The sequence below is a fragment of the Prionailurus bengalensis genome, chromosome A1 (assembly GCF_016509475.1).
Source record: "Prionailurus bengalensis isolate Pbe53 chromosome A1, Fcat_Pben_1.1_paternal_pri, whole genome shotgun sequence".
In the NCBI taxonomy this organism is placed as follows: Eukaryota; Metazoa; Chordata; class Mammalia; order Carnivora; family Felidae; genus Prionailurus; species Prionailurus bengalensis.
In genome coordinates, this window is record NC_057343.1 from 133,552,582 (window position 1) to 133,579,216 (window position 26,635).

The following is a 26,635-nucleotide window of genomic DNA, read 5'->3' on the forward strand; positions in this document are numbered from 1 at the left end:
AAACTTATGGAGTATACAAAGCGATACATTTCTGACTAAAACTGTGAGAGAGTGTGTGAATACAGGCGGCAAGAGGGTAACTCAGATGGGAATATGCCAATTTTAAATTAAAATAAATTAGGAAGAAATTAAAATAGAATTAACCACAGTGTATAAATTGTGGCGTCTATCTAAAAAGTGGAATTGCTAAAAGTGTCCAATTAGACGTTCTTCATAGGAAGGGATTAGTGATAAACCCATGGCTGTTTAGGCGTTGAGTAGTTTTTACTAATTGTGATCCCAGGTCACATCTGATTTATTTTCCCTGGCTTTTTCAGGAGTCTAATCTCATTGAAGAATAATCATGTATATGAGCTGGTTGCACTATTGTTTTGTTTCCTGAATTATAACACTCTGGAGTCAGAGTTCTCTGAGATAAACTTGAGCTTTGTTGATGGTGTGAGGAAGTTGTGGCCTGGTTTGGCTGGTGCTAAAAAAAAATGGGAGGGCAAGGAGCCATGAAATAAATTACCCTGAAAAGAACAGCCATGCTGTCATCACAGAGCCTGCTATCCATCCCTCCTTCCCTCTTTCCTTCCGCCCTTCCTTGCTCCCAATTATCTGTATCAAGTATTCAAAGCAGGAAGCACCATGCTAAAACAGCAGTATATGTATGAATGTGCTTGCTCCCAGAAGCAGTAAATCACTGACTTTTCTCACTTCCCTCACAGATGATTTAAGCCAGAAATTAAAACCCTTGGGTGAGGCAGAGCGAGAGTTTATTTTGAATTTGAAGAAAAAGGAATGTGAAGAGAGAGGTTTTGAATATGATGGGAAAATCAACGCCTGGGATCTCCATTACTACATGACTCAGACGGAAGAACTCAAGTATTCCATAGATCAAGAGATACTCAAGGAATACTTCCCAATTGAAGTGGTCACTGAAGGCTTACTCAACATCTACCAGGAGTTGTTGGGGCTTTCATTTGAGCAAGTGGCAGATGCTCACGTGTGGAATACAAGTGTTACACTTTACACTGTGAAGGATAAAGCCACAGGAGAAGTACTGGGACAGTTCTACTTGGACCTCTATCCAAGGTACTGAGGATCACGTTGTTGGAAGGAAGGGACCTTAGGGATTCAGTTCCTACCCAGATTAAGACTCTTGTCTTCCAGAGTTCTCTTGTGTGGTTCTCCGTAATGCGAGTAGAGATACAGGCTCTGAAGCCAGAGAGTCTGGCTCTGACACTTACTAGGCAACTTACTTAATGTTCCTGTGCCTCAGTTTCTTTACCTGTATTATAGGTCCAATAAAACAGGAATGTTACTTCTACCTGCTTTGTAGGGTTGGAAGGATAAAATGATTAATCACATGCAAAACATTAATTGGAAGACTACCTAGCATATAGCAATTGCATTGCAGCAATTTGCAGCTGTTATCCTCGTTATCATCATCATCTAGTTTGTGTACTATACTTACTTAATTTTAAATTGGCCCCCAAAATATTTGTTATTCAGGTAATCTGTCTGCCAGTACTCTTTAGTCTATGGCCACTTCCCTGAGTCTGGCTGAGAGGCAGCATAATACAGTAAGAATACCACAGTGTTTGTAGTCATTCAAATTGAGTTGGGATGCTTAAGTGACTTAATCTCTCTGAGACTCCATCTCTTCCTCTGTAGTATGGGGCTGGTGATCCCTTTATAGGATTGTTTTGTGCATCAGGCTGTATATGCATATCACCCAGGCTAAGTATTCAGCCAATGTTAAGAATTCAAAATACTATCTCTGAAACATGTGGTAACTATGGACTCTGTTTCATCAGACATGAAAGGATTTGAATCACATTCTCTCTAGGGTGCTTTCTTTTTTTTGTTTTTAACATTTTTTTAATGTTTATTTATTTTTGAGAGATGGGGGAGGGGCAGAGAGTGGGAGACACAGAACCTGTAGCAGGCTCCAGGCTCTGAACCCAACGCGGGGCTCAAACCCACAAACCACGAGATCATGACCTGAGCCAAAGTCGGATGTTTAACTGACTGAGCCACCCAGGCGCCCCTCTAAGCTCCTTTCTAAACCAAAGCCAGCCTGTTAACCAATTACCAATTCATCTTACTAAATAGGCCAAAGGAAATTACAGTATCCCCCTACTTGAGCAGCATAAACAAGTTTTTAATCCACAGACTTTAGGTGACTTTGGGTAGCTGCTGGGAAGGAGGCTGAATAACTATGCCATTCAGACAAGTGGACGGACAGTGATGTCTTATCCCAATGTTTTATGGACTTAATTTCACTTTTGATATGGTCTAAAAATAAGCCCTTGTCAAATGTAGATGGATCTATTTTTAATTGAAGAGTGTCAGCATACAGTTTTAAGCAAGAATTCTTTCAGGAGAGATCCTTCAACCTTGGAGTCTTCTGTAACTGTCCCCAAATTCTACTTCCAGTGTCAAAGTTAGCAGTTCTTGCCACCCCATCCTGCTGTCTCCCTGCCAACATATCATTGATTTCTTTCATACTCTAACATCTGGCCATTGCTACCAGCACTGGTATGGGGATCAGAAGCTGATCTCTTGTGAAAGTAGTGACCTACTTAATATTCACTTCCTGTCACCTTCCTGTCACTCCATAAAAGTAAGATAGGGTAATTTGTGTTGTGACTCAAAAAAGGATTTTTGGAATAGGTCTAAGAAAGACCAGTTACTTTTTTTTAATCACATTTCAATTTTTTTCATTGAATACTGAGATTTTCAAAAGAAAAACAAAAGTATTCTGATGGTTCCGATAGAAGATGCCTGATAAGGAAAGGACATTTTTTTTTAAATCCACATCATTTTATAAACAATATGTGAAAAGGCAAAACCTCAGAATAAAGAATCCCTTAAAATTAAATGTGTCAAGTTTATTTTTTAAAAGGAAAGATTAAAAACCCCTGAATGGCACTGATTTTTAAATTGATAGAAAATCTTTGATTTTAAGCTATTCTTACACTTTAAAAATTCTCCAAATATCTCAACCCTTGTCTCTGTAACATAGTAGCACTGACATTACTCTCAAATTAGGAATACTTTGGAGGGGGTGTGGGGAGGATACGTTTTTAGCCTTTCATAATGTACCAAGAGGTATAAAATATAACAGGATATACATGTTCCAGATTAGTTATTTTTCCCCCATTAAAAATAAGATTTATGGATCTCTTTATGCATTTCCAACTAACTACACAAAATTCTTCCAGAAACACTGATTAGCCCATTGAACAACCAGAAGGTTGGCTGGATGAAAATTTTATGACATTCGTTGTACAGTTTCTGGTGTACATGTTCATGGGTTCTCTCCCCTCCTCTCTCTGCCTTCCCTTCCCATGTCCCTGCTCAGGGATGATTCAGCCTGTTCAGTGGTCCCGCCCCACCCTCAGTGATATGTCTGGGTCCACACTATCTCCCTGTCCTTCCTTCAGAAGTAGAGGTTTGTTTCTCTTCTCTTTCCCAGTGGCAGTGGGTTTTCACCAGTGCTGATAGGACAACAGGGTTTGTTGCCTTTCCTCCCAGAAGGCAGTGCTTCATTCCTTTATCAAGGTAGAGGCTCCCTATCCCCAGGCCTACATCAAGACTGATGCTGTCTCAGGGCTGTCATCCTGCTACCGTCCTTTTGTGTGTGTCCAGGGAGAAGACCCTGCAAATGGCTATATTATTTATATATATATATATATATCTCCCAGTGTCTCCCTGTTTTGCTGGCCCACGATGGCCTTTAACAGTTTTGTTTTTTTTTTATAAATTTGTGTTTGTTTGTTTATTTTGAGAGAGAGCAAGCAAGCAGGGGCGGGGCAGAAAGAGAGGGAGAGAGAAAGAATCCTAAGCAGGCTCTGAGGTGTCAGCACGGCGCCCAGTGTGGGGCTCGAACAAACAAACCGAGAGATGTAACCTGAGCCGAAACCAAGAGTCAGCCACTTAACCGACTGAGCCACCCAGGTGCCCCTAACAATTTGTTGAAAGACTTTTCTTACTGGTGTTTGCAGTATTTGCCCCAGGTGAAAAAATGCTTGCTTCCTCACTTCCTCTCTCCTTAAAGTCATCTTTCTTAGATTGTGAGTTAGTTGATTGCCTTCCGATTTCTGATAAATTCAAGGAAAGTTGTGATTTGAAGATTGTGCAGCATATTGTTATACAGATATAGGAACAACACACATTTCAGCTTTATACCTCATAATAGAAAGCTGGAAAAGGCTAGTTTTTTTTTATTTTATTTTTTTAATTGAATGGCATCAGTGTGGCGGCGGGGGGGGGGGGGGGGAAGACGAGTAGTCACCAAGTAAAGATAAAACAAAAAAAGTATGTATAAATCAAAACAAATCAAATTAAAAGGTCTACCCCAAACCTGAAAGTACCATTAGTTTTCTGAGGAAAAAAAAAAAAAAAAAAGAAGAAGAAGAAGGAAGCCTACTTCTAGAATAAAGTCCAGTTGCACATAGCTTTTGGAGAGACCGTCACTGATACCCCATTGTCCAAGAATAGACCACTTTATAGTATAATTTATGCTTTTTCCTAAGCTAACTAAAAGTATTCTGTTTCAAAAAGTCCTGACTAGTTTATAAAAGGAGCTCATTTAATTGTGAATACTTATTCTTCCTTCCTTGAATAAAAGGAAAAACCTTATTGTCTGGTATTTGGTTTTTATCAATTCTAACTTTAAGAAAAAAACTACCTAGTATATCAGACTATATCTTTTACCTCAAGCTTGCTTCAGCACAGTTTAGTGTTTAGTGACACCATCTTTGAAGAAGAAAAGCAAGATCCCATTAAAATAAACACTGAGCTCTACAGTAGGTGTGGTGTATATTCTTAATTCTTACATTAAGATTTTTCAACAGAAGAAACCTTGGTGATACAACTCATGTGAAGTGATAGTGGGGTTTTTATTTGCTTAGTTTCAGTTTGTCCATTTTAATAAAATGCTGACCTACTTTCTAAAGGGTGGATTACATGTTCCAAAGTGTCCTCTGGTATCAAATAAGACTTAATGACTGAGAGAGGTCACAGCAATGTTGTTGCTAGAGAAGAGCGTTCCTATCTCACCAACAATGCTTCTGGTTCCCAGGGAAGGAAAGTACAACCACGCAGCCTGCTTTGGTCTCCAGCCCGGCTGCCTCCTCCCTGATGGGAGCCGCATGATGTCAGTGGCTGCCCTTGTGGTGAACTTCTCGCAGCCAATAGCTGGTCGTCCCTCTCTCCTGAGGCATGATGAGGTGCGGACTTACTTCCATGAATTTGGTCATGTCATGCATCAGATTTGTGCACAGGTGAGTGAGTGTATTATAGTAAACCTTTCAGTTGCTTTTCTGGCTTTTTATTTTTTCTACTGCTGTTAGTTTCCTCCCCTTACATGTTTTTTCAAAAGCTGAATATGCTCAAGAATTTCATAGGCCTTCTGTAAAAACATGAAATTTTTCTTATTGTGTCCTCTTTAACACCAGATTTTTACTAGGAATTTAATTCACTGATCAAAGAGCTCACTGAAGACCACCCTGCAGAAGAAAAAGAAGGAAGACTTATCATTAAGGGTTACAAATACTCTGTTTTTTTCCTTTCATTCTTTTCTTCTGCATAGGAATTTAGTGTAAGCTTCACAGATAAACTATGCTGTAATCTGTCTCTTCCCCTTACTAATGCTTTGTTTAGTTCAGTGGTTTAGTGGTTTTCAATGGTCTCAGACTCAACTCTTTTTTTTAATAATAAATTATGTTGAAACACCTTCCATTACTAGCTTCAAATCAAAATCATAGGTAATATACTATAACCATGGGGAGACTTTGCGAAGAAGCGCACATGGGTATGTGCAGTAGATTGTAACTCATTTCTCTTTACTTCTGAAAATGAAAAGTACAGTTTTTCTCAGCTGTGTAATACAGTTTGGTAAACTCGCCCCACACTATTCTAGGATAAACCATATGAACTTATTCATATTTAGCTGTTATTTGACATATGAAAACATCAAGTTAATAGTTCAACCTAACAGTTTAGAAAACTGATGTTAACAGAAATGGAGGAACAGTTTTCCAAATTCGAAATCTCTATGCATCTCTAAAGGTAAACTTGTTAATAAGAAATTTTTGGTTAGAATAACTTCATATTTACAGAAAACTTTCAAAGATAGTATAAAAATTGCCCAGGTATCCCTCACCTTATTTCCTCTACTGTTAACATCTAATGTTATTGTAATACATTTGTCACAACCAAGAAGCCAATATTGCTACAGTACTCCTAACTATACTCAGCACTTTATTTGGATTTTACTTTTTTTCCCTAACAGCCTTTCTCCATACAAAGAATTTTTTAAATTGATATAATGTCCTCACTGAACATAAAAGAAATACATTTTTATGTTTTCCAAATAGTAATGCCTGGATATGGCTATGTAGTAAGACATAATGAAGTATTCATTATGAATAAAATCCAGTAGCAGAAACTACAGAGTGATAAATGTGGTTTGTGTTGTCAACGCAAGTCCTAGAATGGTATTGCCAAATGTCTTGGTTCAGGTTACTATAGTAGAATACCATAGACTAGGTGGCTTATAAGCAACAGAAATTTATTTCTTAGTTCCAGAGGCTAAAAGACCAAGATCATGGTGCTGGCAGATTTGGTGTCTGGTGAGAATCTGCTTTCTGGTTCAGAGATGGTGCCTTCTCACTATGTCTTCACATGGTGGAGAGGGCAGGGGAGCTCCCTGGGATCTCTCTTGTAAGGACACTAAATCCCACTAATGGAGGCTCTACCTTCATGACCTAAGTAGCTCCCAAAGGCCTTATTTCCTACCATCACATTGGAGGTTACGTTTTAACATATGAATGGGGGATCAGAGAGACATTTCATATTGGTCACTAGCACCAGTGGTGACATGATTTTCCAATATGGTGAGCATCTCTTGGGAAACTTCTAAACAAAAAAGCAGTCTTACTTTGATTTACACAGTTGATCCCAGTAAGGAGTCCTGGAAATTAAAAGTGGGTAAAAAATAATTTACAGAAATATGTGCAATAGAGTTGGTGTCTGGGCTCACTTAATTATAGATTTTTCCGCTCACTTAATTATAGATTTTTCACTTGTGTGAATATCCAGTAGGATATATGAATGGCCTGCAGCATATGGGACCTTTTTTTTTTTTTTTTTTTTTAATTTTCCTGGTATGTACAATTCAGTCCTGGACATCTAGCATCCCCAGCCCTCAAAACTGCTCCTAATCATTATAATGACTAAAAATGTACCTACTTAATTCCAAAATTCCACTGTCACTATTGTTAAAAAAAAACTGTTTAGTTGTTTCAACATTTTATCTTTACATTCTGGTATTTCCGTGTTAAAAAAAAAAAACATAGGGAAATAAGATATGCATCTGTTCAGGTAAAAAAGTCCTTATATACTGATGTAGCCATTTCTATCCTGTGTTCAAGCCAAGGAAAGGAACTCTTTCAGAATAAACTAAATTTTCTTTCTCATAGTCTTAAAGTACTTTCACAGCTATAGGGATCCTGAAATATTTATTTTCAGTCAGTGTCCATTCTCTGGCTGACATTTCCTTTAATTAGGATAAGTCTAGTTTTCGTTTCTCTAAAATGTTGTAATGAATAATGTATATTTTAATTATATTGATATAATTATTGATATACATCTATGAATATATAATATATACATGAGTCAGTATATGTCATATACTGATGATAGTATATATGATGATGACAGTGTTCGTATATGGTGTCTCTTGAAACAGTGGACTATATTCAATTCTTGGAGTTTGCCTAACCTCCTCCATGAACACAAAATGTGTCATATAGTTAAATAGTATGTAGTACAATCCCTTGATCGGTCATCTCCTCACAAGATTATCTTTGAAAAAATCTCTATTTGTCTTTTAATTCTTTCAAGTGTCCTGTAATGTTTTAAGAACTTTTAAAGATAAAAATGTTGAATTACCATGTTGTACACCTGAAATTAATATTATATGTCCACTACACATCAATTAAAAAAAAAGAACTTTTAGGTAATTGTATACAGAACCAATAATCACTACTTTTTCTCAAAACTAATGGGCACAGGACCATTTTTTTGCAGCTCTATACTAATTTCAAAACCTTTTGTATTGACCTAAACTGGGTGGTAGTAAATAAGGAGCTTAATAGCTTCTGTGTTTAGTAATACATCTGACTTCCCTGAGAAATACATAGTGAATTAAATTTGCCATACATATTCACTAGATTGATTTTAAGATATAGCAGCTCACTGTTTAGGTTCCTCACCTTGGCAGTGTGCAAGTTTGATGACCAGAAGAGCTCGTTGGAGCTTGTCATAGTAATATTTAAATGTGTCTGCAGGAACATCCAGTTTTCAAACATGTAAGTGCACTAGTTCAATATGTCTACTGTCTCATCATTCAGGAGATAAAGTTTCACTCATATTTTCTTGTGTTTATACTACTGGGTATATAATTTTGAAGATACAATCACAAGGTGGTATCTTTAGAATCTGTTCCTGTTTCTTGGCTTTATTGTGGTTTGGGCTCTCAGTAATCACTGGCCTTTTGAACTTAGGTAGAAAAGAAAAGTAATACTTCTTAATAACTTCCATTGGGATGTCTGTGTTCGTTTGCACATTAAAAGCAATGAGTTTTGGACTGTTAGAGATCATTTTAAAGCAACACATAATCATAATAAAGCCTTATTAATTCAAAGTGAAAGGAATGGAAGAGCAGAAAAACTTCAAATTATGTAATTCCAAATAATTTGTTAATTTGGTCAAAAGTCTAATAGAGAGCTTCTCGTCTTGTAAGTAAACCCTGTACCAGTCAGGAAGGCATGCTAGTGTTAGGATAAGAACACTGCATTAAAAACCATCCATGTACTTGTGGGCCTGACTGTGTGACTTTTGGCAAGTTACTTCACCTCCTTGAGCCATCTCATTTTTCTTACTCATAGATGAAGACAACACTTCTCATACCTACTTGCCTGGGGTGCTGGTGAGATTTAATAATGTGTGAAAGTTATTTAGGAAAGCATAAAGTGCCATATATATTTGAAGTATTTTTCTAACTATAATTTATACATAATGCAACCCTTTGGGGATCAATATGTAACACACAAGTCACAATATAATAGGGGGGAAAAAGCGTCCATGAGGCAAAGTACTGTTGCTTACAGTTTAAGAGATTCACAAATGGTTATCCTCAGTGGATTTTGGGTGAAGATCTGTTGAAGGTGATTAGAAACCAAGTTTGGATTTTTCTGTTTTTTTAATGATTATTGTCTATTTGGAAATTTGAATCCAGAAGCCAGAACAGAATGAGCAGTTCATAGAGGATTACGAATGGCGGGATTAGTTGAAGAGAATATATTCAGTATTAATATGGAAAAATAGATACTTGGAGGAAACCGAGGACAGTCACAATGACATCAGTCAAGGCCATACCTGGTTAGGCAAACTGGGCAGGCTAAGAAGGATAATAACAGCCAAGGCTTGGTGAGCACTGTCCATGTTCCAGACACCATAATCACTGCCTTCCATTCATTAATTAATTTTATCCTCACAGTATTCCCTGAAGTGGATTTACCAACCTACTTCTCCTATTGTACTATTACCCCACCCCCCATTTTCAAGCAGAGAAAACTGATACTCAAGAGGGTTAAATGATTCACCCACGATCTGTCATGCTCTTTGCTGCTCTACTGACTATAACCATTTTTGTGCTCCTCTTCTGTGCCTTGGAGACAGCACTGTGTCATGTGGTCGGAATTTGGTCTCCCAAGTATGTATTCCTGTTGGATCGACTTTTACTTCCTTAGCTTCTTAAATGACATTCCCTCTAATCAATCATACGTAATCATGTGGGGAATGAATGAGTTTATCTAGTTACACATTTCCCTTTGTCTAAAGTGACCTTTTAGGTTTTAGTCCTGAAGTACAGTGAACACTTATCAACAACCTTGTAGCCTCTGCTCCGGACTCCCAGCCCTTACACTGTTAGTGTTTCCATCATCAGCGTTATAAGTGATTTTTTTCAGGATCTCAATTTTGTTAGTTTATGTGTGTTTTTATTTCTTTATATATATGCTTGTGTACACAGAACAAATGCTAAAGCCATAAACCAAATATGATGACCCATACATGGTTTATTTCTATGTGGGGACACACTTATTTTTTTTCATTTGCTTACTGTCTTTTCTACACGTGTTTTTTTTTTAATAATTAGAAAAAGTTATTTTAAATGGAGGTAAATGTTTAGTTGATTCCTTAGAAGCAAAGGTATTGATTGTTGTGTCTAACATGTGATAGGATGGGGTTCAAAAGAAAAATAAAAAGGAGATAATATTTTGAATGTTTCGAGTTTAGTTTGAGGACACGAAATACTAAATTAAAAGAAGAAGAATAGTAAGTAAAATGATATCAATTAAGTATTTATTAAGTATTGAGATACACTGGTGAATATGGCACACATACTCCCTAACCTTCTTAGTTAGCATTTGAGTTTGAACTGAACTTTTATTTGTTTTTGTCTAAAAAAAAAGAAAGAAATTTATAAACAGGAAGGAGTAGTCAGGAAGGTATAGCCATTTTGGGGATGAACCTGTGAGTTCAAGATGGCAGTATTTAAGACCTCTGTGGATTATGTGTCATTTCTCATGTCTTTTAAATCATGGTGGTGATACTGATCTGCTGAACTGTAGTACTGCTCTGAAGCTTAATAAGCAAGTTAACAAAGTGTTATTCAAGGTCTCTTTATTACTATTATTACTTCCAATGATGGCTAGGTGTATGTGAAGTTAAAAGTATGAACTTTAACCCTCTATTTGCAGCAAAGTCTAAGAGACGCTGGCACTTTTCTTTTTTTCATGCTTTGTTACATAAATTTCTATATCATCCGTACATTTCGGGGCAAGTCAGGTTGGAGAATGGAATGAATGCTAAGAAATCATTAGGGGATCACCTTACATAGCCAAAGGCTAGTCTCTTGAGGCCTTTTCCTTTTCTTTTATTTAAAAATTTTTTTTTCAGCGTTTATTTATTTTTGGGACAGAGAGAGACAGAGCATGAACAGGGGAGGGGCAGAGAGAGAGGGAGACACAGAATCGGAAACAGGCTCCAGGCTCTGAGCCATCAGCCCAGAGCCCAACGCGGGGCTCGAACTCACGGACCGTGAGATCGTGACCTGGCTGAAGACGGACAGTTCACTGACTGCGCCACCCAGGCGCCCCTGCCTTTTCCTTTTCTAAACACAGTACATTTACTGATTTCAGCGATTGCTTTTTCTTTGAGTTGGGATTTGGTATCATGAATATAACACTTTAGTTACAACCACTAAAATCAATCAGCCTCTTAATTAGAACAGTAACCCATAAGACTTTGGTCTTTAAATAGAGCAAAAACCCTTGTGACTTTTGAGCTTTAGTTGATGTAACTTGGTTCCAGCTCTTACTGTGTTGTATGAATTGAGAAGTTAATCTCTATAACATCGAGTCATCTGTTGTAAAAATCTATGGTGGTATATATTTTAGGCATCCTGTTGTCTGTTGAAAAGATAATAAAGGTAAATCTCATAGTTTTAGACAACTTGCTTCCTCTCAAGAACTTAGGACCAAACAGAAATCTAAGTTTACGTTGTTTTCTAGACTTTTATTCTCAAAATATTTCTTGCACCAATAATGCTCTAAAACTTTTTTGAAGTGTCACCTGCAAGATGATTTAATTGAATTATTTTGTGTGTATTTTACAATGCTCTGCTTTATCAGGGAAGCATATTAACATCAATAGTTATTATAGCCCATAAGCTACTATATTTGACACGTTTGAATTGGTCTTACTGAAAACTGTATATTGGGGTGCCTGGGTGGATCAGTCGGTTGAATGTCCAACTCTTGATTTCGGCCCAGGTTGTGATTCCAGGGTCATTGGATTGAGTCCTGCTTCAAGCTCCAGGCTCAGGATGTACCCTGCTTAAGATTCTCTCTCCCCACCCCCCTCCCTTGCTGGCACACACTCTCTCTTTCTCTCTCTCAAATAAAATTTTAAGGGTGCCTGGGTGGCTCAGTCCCTTAAGCATCCAGTCAGTTAAGCGGCTCAGATCATGATCTCAGAGTTCATGAGATTGAGCCCTTTGCTGGGCTGTGTGCTAACAGCATGAAGCCTGCTTCAGTTTCTCTGTCTCCCTCTCTCCCTGCCCCTTTCCCACTTGCCCTCTCTCTCTCAAAATGAATAAAATTAAAAACTTTAAAATAAAATTTTTAAAAATTTTAAAAAGGAAAAAAACTGTATAAAGGACTTTTTAGGGTTCTTTGGAACCTAAATACTTTAATACTAGGGAGTAGTGTTTGCTGGCTGGTCAGCAGTGAGTAATAATTCAGCAGTCATGCTGTTTTGCTTGTCAGACCCCCAGCAGGCTCCTACATCCTAAGACTTGCTCAGAATTTCTTTGTAGACTTATACAGTGGCTGACTGTGGATTCCTTTCTTTTTAGAATTTAGTTGTTTGCTGGAAATTGAGCTTTTGAATTTTGTAGGTTCTTTGTCCTCCTCATTTGAAAAATATTTAAATGATCTTGCTCAAAGGGCACACAGAGAAACAGCATGACTGACTTACGGGAAATTAGTAAGCAGTAGGGTTATTTTTAGCTTTTACTCCTTGCAAACATTTCCTTTTGTTCTTTAGAAGACATTGTTGATCTGTTCATTCATTTGCTGCACTCTCTCCCCCCACCCCCACCATGATTTGGGGCAGAATAAGTCCTCTCTTCTTTACTCTGCATGACATAACTGTGTTAATTCTTATTTTATTCAATTGCAACTCATGAGTTATTCATTTGTTCATGTTTTTCTAGGTTCTGAAATACCACCACCACCACCTCCAACCACACACACAATTTGTTGTTACTTGGAGTTGAGGTGTACCCTAATCTGCAGTGGCTGCCTGAAAAATATTCACACAAGCAAAATATACAAAATGTATATTTTTCTCAAAATATTTTATAGTGGTAGCTGATGGTGTATTTGCCTTTATTTGCTCTGTTAATACTTAGTTAAAAACTATAATCTTTAGAAAATCATGCAATTAGTATTACAGAATCAGTCCCTAGGTCAGGGTAGATGGTTATAAAGGCTGACCTTTACATCCAGCCTCATGTTTGACCCTTGAAACAGACAGCTTCCAGTATATAGAAGAAGTAGGATTTCTAAGGAAATAGAACTGAAACCCCACTTTTGCTCTGTTTTTAAAGTCGGTTTTGATAAAAGACTTTGCTACTTTAAATAACTTCCAAGAGGATTTAGTTATTTTGTAACCTCATAATTTAAACTTCCTTTTTTTTTTTTTTCATTTTTCTATAAGGTAGAGAGGAATTATAGCAATTGTGGTTCCAACTGTGGATTCAGGGGCCAGGAGGGTGCCTGGGTGGCTTAGTTAGTTGAGCATCTGACTCTTGGTTTCGGCTCATGTCCCACAGTTCATGGGTTTGGGTCCTGCATCAGGTTCCATGCCAACTAACAGTTGCAGAGCCTGCTTGGGATTCTCTCTCTCCCCTCTTTCTGCCTCTCCCCTGCTCTCTCTCTCTTTCAAAATAAATAAATAAAAACTTTTTTAAAAAAACCTGAATTCTGGAATCAGACTATCTGGTTGCAAATCCTAGTTCTGTTAATTTCAGTATGTTTCAATTTCCTTATCTCAAAATGAAGATTACGGTATATACTTCATACAATTATTTTGGAATTTGAATCAGATAATCCAGGTAAAGGGCCTAGCATAATGCCTAACGTGGTAAAGTCTCAATAGATATCCACTATTATCTGATTATTTTATCAGATTTTTTAAATCTAAATGTAGGATAGTTGTTATTTTAGATTATGTACCAGAAAGAGGCAAAATATTCAGTTTTCTGGAACCCTTGCCTCTTTTCTATAAGAATTTTTTATTACGATGTCCTCAAACACAGGTGGCCTAATTCCAGCATCTAGTGAGTTTCATTCCCTTTGGCCCTTCAGTATTTGCAGCTTTTCATATCTAGAATCAGTGCAATTATGATAGGAAGTCAAGCAAAACATTTTTTTGCATAAAGAGAGGAAGGCAGAATGTGAAATGGCATTGACATCTGTGCTTCTGCCCTGGGCCAAAAGCAGAATCGTTATTTGCTGCTGATTTGGCATCCCATCTGCTGCCTTCTCCAGTGCTTAAGCCCTTCTTCCTTTCTCTTCCCCTCAGAGCCCCAGGGATGATGAAGTCAGGGAGGGACTGGGATTGTAACACATCTGAAGAAGGAAACAGGACAGAGGTTCAGGGAAAAACAAGAGAAAGATAACCCCATTCTGCAGATGAGCCAGTTGGTTTAATGCAAAGTCTTCTCTGTCAATGTCAATTTTACACAAGTTCTGTGTACAGTGTGAAAGGCAGAAAATATCAGCTTGTTCTAGTGAATTCCCCTTTTTTTGATCAAGAGCTTTTCTGACATCAGATTCAACAACTTACTATACTTCAAAAAAAATTTTTTTTTAACTTTTAGACCACACCCTGAGAGTAAGCCCTTTATTTTTCCAAGGGATGCTTTAACTTCTGATATATGCTTTGTTTGTCCAGAAAGCTCTCCCTGCATTTAAGTTACCCTCTTGCCAACTGATCCACACTTATACCTCCCCCTGAAGTGGCTTCTTGTTTTAACCTCTTCTACCCTGAGAGGTACAACTAGGCTTTCTGCAACATAGTTATCTTAGAATCACGTATTTAAAGTTCAGAACACAAAATATAACATGCAAAGGGTATCTGCAGTGTTGTAATTTAACTCTTTGATTTTGATTAAAACTTGAATAGTTAAGGAGCGCCTGGGTGGCTCAGTTGGTTGAGCATCTGACTTTGGCTCAGGTCATGATCTCAAGGCCCTGCATCGGGCTCTATGCTGACAGCTTGGAGCCTGGAGCCTACTTCAGATTCTGTGTCTCCCTCTCTCTCTGCCCCTCCCCTGCTCACACTCTGTCTATCTCTCTCTCAAAAATAAATAAACATTTAAAAAAAACTTTTTTAACTTTAATAGTTAAATAGAGTGATGAGTGCTCCAGAAAGGCATGTTTTGAATAAACAAAATGAAGCACATGAAATAGATAAGTAGGGAGAAACTGTCTTGAATCTATTCATTTTTAATGGAAAAAAATTTTTTAATATTTTTATTTCCAAAGCTTAGGGCTTGTTTTAACTCAGTCTGATTTTTTTTTTCATTTATGATTTCCTGATGATTGTTCCAAGTTTGTTTATGATTTAAAAGAATGAAATATTACTTTAACATAGAGTACTTGGGGGTTATTTTTCAGGCTGCTTGGTACTGTGTTTTGTTTTTATTTAAATTTGAAGTTATCCTAACCCTTTATTCAAACAGGTAGTTGACTCTGATTCTGACTCAAGTTTTACAGAGTCTTAATTATGATTCATCACATAGGTAGTTTTCATTCAGTGCTTTAAAAAAAGACCTTTATGTTTATTTTCTAGACTGATTTTGCTCGATTTAGTGGAACAAATGTGGAAACTGACTTTGTAGAGGTGCCATCACAAATGCTTGAGAATTGGGTATGGGACATCGATTCCCTCCGAAGATTGTCAAAACATTATAAAGATGGAAGTCCTATTATGGATGATCTGCTTGAAAAACTTGTTGCTTCCAGACTGGTCAACACAGGTATGACTTATAATTTTAGAAAAGGAAAATACACTAGAATTGCTTTAATAGACAATGGCTGGCTTCTTGTTCTATAGAACTTATTTCCCTTGTAATCATGGTATTACCCTAAGAGTGCTAATATGGGGAGGGGAGACTGCTAAATATCCTGGGAATGTGTCCAAGAAAAACAAAATACATCTTCTTTTAAATCTTAAATGAGGTATCTTACTCCCATTTTGTAATATGTACTATAGGCGTCAGTTTTTTAAATCTTTGATCTTGTGATATTAGAACACGTAGTTCTCTCTTCTCCAAAACATGCCCAAACATTCTTATGCTATTAGGTCTTCTGACCTTACGCCAGATTGTTTTGAGCAAAGTTGATCAGTCTCTCCATACCAACACGTCGCTGGATGCTGCAAGTGAATATGCCAAATATTGCACAGAGATTTTAGGTGTCGCGGCAACTCCAGGTATGTAAGCACTATGACCTGAATTCATTTTCTTCAGCGAAGTACAGGGTATCCTCCTAACACTGCCAGGAAACATAGGGTTTGTCAGGCAGCTTACCTAATGTATATTTGTTTCTGATTTCTATAATCAGGCCATGGCTTTCTGATAAGCTTACTATGTCCGTATGACTTATCTTGTCCAAGTGTGTTTAAAGGAAAGGTGGCTCCAGCTTTGCAGCATTTTAGTGTAATCAAGAATGAGCAATTGGCCTCCACCCCAGAGCAGAGAAAGCCATTCGCATTTGGCAACAGCCACCTGGCTCCTCCCTCCGTACGTGTGCCCTGACTTCCTAGTGATTTCACTGAGAAATTGGCAAACGGGGAAGTTTTAGAGAGAAGTACAAACTTCTACCTTGTTTCTGATTTTGGTTCTGAGATCAGTTAAGGAATTCCAGCTAGCCTTTTCTAGCCCAGTATTTATGAGATTCATGTGGGTAGGTGGGCAGGTACACACGTGACTGTGTTTACATTTGTATTTATATACTTTAAGCCAACATGTAGTTGTTCATGTATACATAGTTGGCAAGGTGACTTTTTTCCACCAAGGAAGTTGTTATTTAAATGAACCTGTCACATTGATAGTGATAATAAAGGTCAGAAGAGTCCATTGGAGTCAATCCAGGCTCCTCACTTACTTTTGTGATCTGTTTATAGTAGACCATACAACAGTTTTGTCCCTGAGACCAATTTGACAAAATCCTTTTTATTTTTGTTAAGTTTATTTATTATTTATTTTGAGAGAGAGAGAGAGAGAGAGAGAGAGAGAGAGAGAAAGTGGAGGTGGGGAGGGGCAGAGACTGAGGGAAAGAGAATCCCAAGCAGTCTCCACGCTATCAGAATCCAAGACACGGGGCTCCATCTCACAAATGGTGAGATCATGACCTGAGCCTAAATCAAGAGTCGGACGCTTAAAATGACTGAGCCACCAGGCACCCTGAAAAAATCCTTTTTAAAAATAGCCCTAGAGGTAGATTGAGTTGGCAAAACCTTTTTAGTTTTTTAAATAAAGAGTTCTTTAGTAATTATGAACCTAAAGTAAGTGCCGTTCTGACACATTTTAGATGCAAAGCTGTGTGACAAAGAGTGGGCTTACTATTAGAGTATCTATAAGACACATATGTGTCTAAAGGATTAGAAAGGACTGAGTAGTCCTGAAATACTAAGCTATCTGATGGGTGTGGACAAAGCCTCTGAAACTATTGTTAGACATTCCAGAACTTAGGGCCGAAACCAGCTCTGAAGTTGAGTCATCATAGCAGAGAAGTTTGTAAACATCTTGGCCAAGGGCACATGTAAACCCAGGGAGTACTGCAGGTAAGATCCTGCTTGTTGCTGGAGACTCACTCTCCAGTCTCCGGACTCCCCAAAGGGAAACCTTAGCCAGCTGATAACCTGATAATTAACATTGACCATCACATTGATTGAAATGTATCTTTCTTTAAAGGCACAAATATGCCAGCTACTTTCGGACATTTGGCAGGGGGATATGATGGCCAATATTATGGATATCTTTGGAGTGAAGTATTTTCCATGGACATGTTTTACAGCTGTTTTAAAAAAGAAGGGATAATGAATCCAGAGGTATTGTATTTTCTTTTCTCCTTTTGTTAATTTTGTCGTTCCCAGTGTAAAATATTTATTACACCTAGATTTTAGCATAAGAGATTTGGTAACAGCTTTTAACTTGAAAATCTTGAATCTTCTCAAATCATCCATCATTAAGTTGCAGTGCACAAGTGATTAACTCTAATTCTCTAAGTTAAAAAAAAAAAAACCTACCACATTTTCTTGCTTATTAACATTCCAATATATTGCATAATTAAAATTCAAAGCTTTGTTTATGCATTTGAGCATTTATAGCTGCTAGTTTTGACATGTGCCATACAATGCTTTAGTTTTATAGGAGGTTGGGAAAGAAAGGTAAACTCTTTCTTGATGTTAATGGTCTAGGTATGTTTTCACATTCTCGACACAGTTTCTTTATACATTTTCTTTGGGAGGTACCCTTTCTATGTGACTGGCATACCCCACCTCCTACATAGTTTGTAACCGAAATGCCTTTAAGTAATTTAGGCTGCTTCATTAACCTGAGCCATTCCTTTCTGTGTACAGTGAATTGACTGCCAGGTGGTTACCAGCCAAACCTTCCTGAGTTATAGTCCCCTAGTCTCCACTCTTGTTGAAGACTCAGCTGTCAGATTATTTCCAGGCCTGATGCATTTTTCAGTGTGCTTCTCATTCTATTTGATTCAGAAATTAGAAGAGCAGGTTACCAAATTCAGGTTCTCTGTGCTTATTTCAGCCAACCAATTTCTTCCCCCCAACTTTATGTTTCTGGATTGCATAGTGCCTCACACACATATACTGAAATTCATTGCTATAATTTTTTTTTAATGTTTATTTGTTTCTGAGAGAGACAGAGTGAGAACACGAGCAGGGGAGGGGCAGAGAGAGAAGGAGACACAGAATCTGAAGCAGGCTCCAGGCTCTGAGCTGTCAGCACAGAACCCAATGCAGGGCTCAAACTCACGATCCCTGAGACCATGACCTAAGCCGAAGTCGGATGCCCAACTGCCCAACCAACTGAGCCATCCAGGCGCCCCACATAGCTGTAATTTAGCCCACCATCCCCTTCTTCCCACCCCCCCTGCAAAACAAAACAAAACAAAACAAAACAAAACACCTCCAGGGTACCTACATTATCTACACTAACCTTCCCAATCATTCCTTCTTCCATCCTACCCTACCCAGGCTATTAGTTCACTGTAAGTCTCCTTCCATTCCCTGGCCAACCTATTACAATGATCAGCCACTGACTGTTCTCATATATGTCTTGACTTCTGTATGACCCTTAGCCAAGTACCCAGCCCTGGATTCCTCTACCATCTCACTTAGAGATGGTGCCCTTGGGATTCAGAGCTTTCTGGGGAAGATTGTGTGACTCCATTAACATGTCCCACTACAAAATCGTGCTATCCAACCTGTAGTGGACACCCAGTGTTACTCTGCTGTCCTGTCCCACTTCCCTTATTGAGATCCCCCGAGTCTCAAATCCTCTCTCCTCTCCACTAAGAAAATTACGGTCATCAAGACTAAATATGTCATTTTTGTTCTCTTTCTATACTTCAGTATTCACCTTCTTTCCCTCTGTCTGAAAGATGTGTCTAACACCAAGCCTTAATGTGTCTTGGCAAAAACTGGGATTATTGCTACTGCCTCTGGTAACCCTGTTGCTATTACTCAGTTCTCCTTCCTTTCACAGCCTAATTTCTTGGTGTAAGGAGCCGTCCATGCAAACCTCTATTTTGCCTCCACCAACGGAACTAGAAAATTACTCTCTCTCGAGTGACCACTGATGACCCAGCTGCCAACTTCCAAAGGCCCTCACCTACCCTTTTGTTTTTACTTCCTGTTTCTTGCTTTCCTTTCCGTGTTCACAGTCCTTAGCTTAGCCATCACATGTCTTCCTTACTTCCCAGAATTCAATGTGTCAGCCAGATATATGTGTTCCCATAGGTCTTTGCACCTTCACAAATACGATCATTCTATTTCTTCCACCTAAAAGGTGTGACTTTCTTGTCTCTACCTCTTAAAAATTTTAACATTCTTTTAAGTTTATTTATTTGTTTTGAGAGAGGCAGCATGCACGAGCAGGGGTGGGGCAGAGAGAAGGAGATGGAGAATCCCAAGCAGGCTCCACACTGTGAGCACAGAGCCCCACATGGGGCTTGATCTCACAAACCGTGAGATCATGACCTGAGCTGATATCAAAAGTCAGATGCTTAACTGACTGAGCCACCCAGATACACCTTCAATCTTACCATTCTTAAAGGCCCTAGTCACATGGCTGGCTACTCGCTTATGAAATCTTCCTGATCATCTGAACCAAAAGTGGTATTTCCATTTTTTGAAGAAAAGAATGGACTTGAGGGAAGTGTGAGGGAAGGATTTCACCAAGCTTTTTCTTATGTCTGGAATGTTTAATATAACTATAACACAAAGTGAAAAAAGTCAGGCTATAAAATATTTTGTACCATAGAATGCAAATTTTTATTTTAAAATACATGTTTAGAAAAAGAGTACATCAAAATGTCCATTCTTAGCTTCGAGTGATAATTTCATGAGTGATTATTAAATATTTTTCTGTGATTTTTATGGAGCTTTTCCTTATTTTTTACACAGAGCATGCATTATTGCAGAAATCAGAAAACAATGATTATAGAGACTCCAGGTCTACTTATATAAAGGTGCAATTATGACCTGTTACTGACTCTTTCAAGTTGGTGACGCTTCCTAGCATAAGTGCCACAGTACCTTTTTCAATTAAGCTTCCTCACTCATCTCCTCTGTGTTTCCACTTACACAGCCACATCTCCAGTACCTTCCACTGTTACCTCTTCTTTTCCATCTGTCAAGGTAACAGCCCATGTACTGATCCCAGTCGGCCCCAAGGAACTTGCAAGTCCAGCAGACACAGTCCCTGCCATTATGCTTCTGTGTACTTCCTCTTACTCTCAAGCTTCACAGCTTGGCAGGCAGCCAGACTACTTTTATTTTAGATCAGGGGCCTGGGGTGAACTTGGAGAACACAAGATTCCCAACAACTTGGAGTTGTTGCCTTGTAATGTAAAACACAGTTTTCAGTTTCACTAAAATTCTGGGTTCAACATTGCTATATATTATTCATCTTACGCCATGAAGCTAACTTTAATCCCTTCCTTTTTCTTCCCTATCAAGTATTCTGGGATATTATAGCATTTCTTGCTCCCCTTTTGTCACAACAGTAGTGAATCGGGCTCCAGTGACCAAGGAGAATCCCTTTGCACCCCACTGTCACACTCTTCACGGCAGTGGCAGAGACTAGAACAGCTTTTTAAAACTTTTTTTTTTTCAACGTTTATTTATTTTTTGGGGGACAAAGAGAGACAGAGCATGAATGGAGGAGGGGCAGAGAGAGAGGGAGACACAGAATAGGAAGCAGGCTCCAGGCTCTGAGCCATCAGCCCAGAGCCCGACGCGGGGCTCGAACTCACGGACCGCGAGATCGTGACCTGGCTGAAGTCGGACGCTTAACCGACTGCGCCACCCAGGCGCCCCTAGAACAGCTTTTTAAATAGCCATTTTGTTCCCTCTACAGTATACTGTTTGTTTGGTTCACTTATTTTTTTTTTAAGTTTTACAAATGTTTGCTCTAAAGTAATACCTGATTTACAAAATTCAAATACCCACTTATTAAAATGTAATACTTTGAGACAGTTTTCCTGTTCTAAGAAAAATATTTGGTCATTACAGCTACGTTGTGATGAAGAGAAAGAATTTTTTTAAGTTTGTTTGTTTGTTTGTTTATTTATGTTTAGTAATCTCTGTACCCACATGGGGCTCAAACTCATAACCCTGAGATCAAGAGTCACATGCTTCTCCAACTGAGCCAGCCAGGTGTCCCGAAAGAATTTTTATAGAAATACTGAATTTGATTTGAAGTCAAGGGTATCAGAGCATTCACAATATATCACACAGACCCTGTTGTCTCAAGGCTCCCTGTCTCCCTCGTATGTTTTTTCCCTCATCACTAAAATTCTGCTGTATTTTCCAGAATTACAAAGTTTCCAGTAGATAGGGACCAGTTATTATTGCCCAGCACAGGGAGGTAAAAAGACTCTTTCCTAAAACCATTGTGAAAATTCTGTATTAGCAAGGATAAATAATAGGCTCTAGAAATGTTCAGTAATAAACCACAACAAAAGCAAGCAAATAAAAGGACACCTTGAAAGGAAGGGGGATTAGAGTGTCTTAGATTTCTTTTTTTTTTTTTTTTTTTAATTTTTTTTTCAACGTTTATTTATTTTTGGGACAGAGAGAGACAGAGCATGAACGGGGGAGGGGCAGAGAGAGAGGGAGACACAGAATCGGAAACAGGCTCCAGGCTCCGAGCCATCAGCCCAGAGCCCGACGCGGGGCTCGAACTCACGGACCGCGAGATCGTGACCTGGCTGAAGTCGGACGCTTAACCGACTGCGCCACCCAGGCGCCCCAGAGTGTCTTAGATTTCTTAATAAGCATCACAATTGAGTACATATTGGTGCACTTATATCAATGTAAAGTGGACACCTTTTTTTTTTAATTGTAGTTGACACATCATGTTACATTAGTTTCACCTAGTATGTATTTGAATCATTTTGAGAAGATAACTGGATGGCCCTTCAAGGAATCAGTGTCTGCTATTCTTCGTCCCCAAAATCTGTAGAGAGGCTGGAGACTGAAAGATCACGTACTGTTGACATTATTGTCCTGGTCATTGGTATCAACAAAAGAACATCTCCAGGCCTTCTCTCTATAACCTCTCGCCATCCTGCAAATCTCAGGGTCTGCTTTGAGAAACATTCCAGGTGTTAGCAAGCAGAACTATAGAAAGTGCACTACTCACTGGGACAACAATAATAGGAAGGGTCAAATATGAACCTAGTCTTTTTTTTTTTTTTTTAAGTAATCTACACCCATTGTGGGGCTTGAACTCACAACTGCAAGATCAAGAGTCAGATGCTCTACCAACTGAGCCAGCCAGGCACCCCAAACCTGTAGTCTTCTGAATACCAAAGGTAGCAATAGCATGTTTTTATGGTACAGTGGTTTTCATTCTATTTTGAGGGCCTCTATCCAAGTGTTAGAATTGGCCAATTACCTATAATAGCCACAGTTTGCTCCTTCTGGTTTTATTTGTGATTTTCTCTTTTCTTCATTATAAATAGTTAGACTATCTTCATTATTTAATTTGTTCATTAAACATATCCTAAAATCTTTGTTTCTAGTAGAATATAGAGAATTCTCATTATCAGACATATGTTTTCCTTCTCCAGCTGATTTCTTAAGTAACTATGGAAGGGAGCTGCTTGGGAATAATACTTTTCCAGCAAGCTCTAGGAGCTCTTTAAAGAAGATATCCAGCGTCACCAAATGTAGTTTCAAAATCCAGCAGCTAATCATAGGGTTGAAGAAAATGGCGGCATTTTAACTAGGGCCATTTCTTTTTATAAGGCAAGTTCATTGTGGGAAAATTTCCTAAGAGGTAATAGACTTGGTGGATTCAAAGACAATTATATTATTAAGCTAGAATTATCTCCCTCCTCTTTTGCTTTTAGAGAAATTGCTAATCTTTGTTTTTCCTTCAATGAAGAAAAAATAAAACTGAGTATCACTGCAGAATGGAATCAAGAAAATCAAGACAGTCAAATGCAACTATTATATTTTAATCTGTAATGCCATAAGGAAGTAGCTAGATCTTTACATGCAATAGCAGACACAGAAACATGACAAACTTTGGGTTAACATGAAAAAGAATTACTTCACAGAGAATTTGTACTCTAAAGCTAACTATTCCAGTGCTCTCCACTCAGAATTCTAAGCCCAATTCCTGCTACAATGTGTTGCTAAGGGAGAATATGAAATTCCTTCTGAAGGTCCTTACAAATGGATTAACTTCTGCTTCGGCTCTCTTGACCTACCACCACAAAGCTGATTTTTCTTACACTTCAGCCTTTCTTGACAGACTTAGATTTTGCCTGATTTAAGGGACAAAGGAAAGAAATGGGATTGATTTCCAACTTAACTTCTTGCATATTTACAAGACCAGACTTTCCAAGTCTTGAATCCCAACCAACTGGAAGCACTTTTTCTTCCTTTGTGTTCTTACAGCCTTTCTCTGTATTTCTCTTAGAACCCTCATAATCTGCTTTGTACATTGTCTTTTTTTTACCTCCTAGATGATAAAGTCCTTGTAATTGGAGCTGTTTTATTCATTTTTGTGTGTCGTCTACTTCAAAACTGTTACATTTAATTACGGTAGTTGTCCCCACCTATTTCCCCTTCCCCCAATACATATTAATAGCCAGACTACTCTTCTTTTTTTTTTTCTTTTTTCTTTTTTTCTGATCTCCCTCCCCATAAATATAGATCTATCCTTCTATCCTCACAAATTGAAACTTTTCTCACAGTTTCCAAAAGGCCTCTTCTAATCAAGCAGATTCCGACCCACTGTTCTCATTTCCATCTCCCTGACTACCAGCACCACTCTTTCACTCTCTCCCTTTTTCTTTGTTGTTGTCCAAGGTATTCTTTTTCCACCCACGATATCCCCACCCTCATAGGAAACAAAGAGTGTGCTGTTGGGAAGGAGTTTACAGATGGGCTGTGGAAGGTTTCAGCATCCACTTTTAAAGCTGGCTAGGGAGCCTGTTGGGTGCCTGATCATCATCACCTATCGTTGGATGGATGCTCTTTTCCCTGATGCCTGTTACTCAGTGTAGGAAGGAGACAACTGGCTCTCCTCCCCAGAGTCAGTCACAGTAGGAAGGAGGGAGGATTGGAAGACAGTGGGAGCTTGCATGTGCTGCCTCAGAAATGCCAGACCCAGCAGGAAACATATTCTCATTACTTACAGATGGTGGCATCCTTCGTTCAGGCCATTATGATTGCTCTTAAAATATTACCTCAAATAAAGAGTATGTATTCTTAGATGAGTGCCTTGTCTCACCTCCCTAATATTCCTACTGAACGAGATAGTCTATTTCTTATTAATAATGGAGATGAAGTCTCTTGTATTTTTTTTTAGTTTTATTAGGAAACAGAACTAATTTTAAGGAGACTCCAAACCAGGAATGCATCTGTGTCCCTGCTGTGTACATGAGACACTGAACGGAGGGCCAGTGTGAGAGGGACAGAAATGAGAGGAGGAATGGATGACCACAGAGGGTTACTGAGTGGCCCTGGGTGCCATGTGTTATACTAGGGACAGGGCAGTGTCCTGAAATCATCCCCAATTCCCCATAAACTAGGTGAGGGAGGCATGTTCCTATTTTACAGGAAAAAAAACCAAGGCCTGTGGTCACAGAGCTGAGGGTTAAGCCAAGATTCAAACTTGGGCCTGACTCCAAGACTCCTGACCTTGCTTTAGGAAACATCACTGTTAGAGAGGACTTGCACAGTTGCCAAAAGATACACTCTAATCTTCCAGGATTAAAAACCACACAGGTGGGGTGCCTGGGTGGTTCAGTTGGTTAAGCGTCCAACTCTTGATTTTGGCTCAGGTCATGATCCCACACTTCATGGGTTCAAGTCCTGCCAGCGGGCTCTATGCTGACAGTGGGGAGCCTGCTTAGGATTCTCTCTCTCCCGCTCTCTCCTCCTCCCCTGCTCATTCTCTCTCTCTCTCTGTCTCTCTCTCTCTCTCTCTCTCTGTCCCTCCCTGGCTCTCTAAACAAATAAGTAAAAAAAAAAAAAAAAAAAAAAACCAAAAAACTTTAAAAACCACACAGGAGACTGATGCTGATTTGCCTTCATAGACTAGTTAATAGAAGCTCTTACTATGTGCAGATCCTCCTGAAGGATTCTTCTAGCATAAAAAAATTTCACTGGTTGTCTTAGAACTTGTCTTTCTGCCTTCTTTACAGTTCAAGTTTCTTTATTATGTAAACAGACTAGAACAACTTATGGCAAAGACTCCTTTCACCTGTGGCATATGTCTCCCAGACAGTGTTCTCTCACCCAGAGAGCCGGTACCTTCCTAAAACACAAAAATTCACTTAACTTTTTTTTTTTTGTAAGAAAAGCAAGATCCTATTACCAAAATGACTCTTAAACTCTTCTCCAAACTTCATTGTGAAGGAAATGAAACTATTAAAAGACCATTGCTCTGTAATTCAGGAAATTGAATCAACTTGTTTGGAGCTGTAAGCGGGACAGGACTGGAGCTGTGTTGAGCTGCACACCTCCCCGGCTCCACGATGACCTTACTGGTCAGAGGAGCCCTGAGCTGCCTCTTCACAGTGCCATGCAACTCCTCAAGTACCTACATCTCTTTGCTGGTTAGAACTGCAGTTCTCTGTACAAAATGAGACTATTTTGTCAGGTAGCCACATTGTGGGAGATTCTTTTAAATGTCTGTTTATTTTTTTAGAGAGAGAGAGCACAGGCAGGGGAGGGTCAGAGGGAGGGAGGTATGGAAGGAGGAGAGAGAGAGAGAGAGAGAGAGAGAGAGAGAGAGAGAGAGAGAAATTGACAGAAAGAATGAGAATGAGAATGAATTCCAAGCAGGCCCCTTGCTGGGTATAGAGCTGCCGGATGCAGGATGATTGCACAGCCATGAGATCATGACCTGAGCCAAAATCAAGAGTCAGTCACTTAACCGACTGAGCCACCCAGGAGCCCCAGTTCTCCCTATTTTTGTGGTGGCTTCTTAGGGAAAGGGGTGAAGATCCAGGAGAGCACCGTCTTTCTTCCCCATCCTACCCTTTCCGCCTACTGATTTAACACTGGTCAAATGTAGGCATTTGGGGCAATGAAAGAAAGAAAAGGGAGGTTGACTGTGTTTGGGCTCCAGAGCTCTAAGCTGCTACTTCTTAGAATAATAATGTCTATGGCAGGATCAGCCATCACTCACATTTTAGGTTCCCAATTGCTAGCCTAACAGTAATGGATT

The 26,635-nt window shown here is 38.9% G+C and overlaps 1 protein-coding gene across 1 annotated transcript in view; it reads left to right on the forward strand.

The window, feature by feature from the left end:
* The window catches only part of NLN (neurolysin), a 102,464-nt gene that overhangs the window by 72,307 nt on the left and 3,522 nt on the right, over positions 1 to 26,635 (forward strand). The window contains exons 8-12 of the mRNA XM_043591304.1: positions 711 to 1,077; positions 5,075 to 5,276; positions 15,484 to 15,670; positions 15,997 to 16,125; positions 17,609 to 17,745. Coding sequence (XP_043447239.1) covers positions 711 to 1,077; positions 5,075 to 5,276; positions 15,484 to 15,670; positions 15,997 to 16,125; positions 17,609 to 17,745 — 1,022 coding nt within the window. The remainder of the gene's footprint in view (positions 1 to 710; positions 1,078 to 5,074; positions 5,277 to 15,483; positions 15,671 to 15,996; positions 16,126 to 17,608; positions 17,746 to 26,635) is intronic.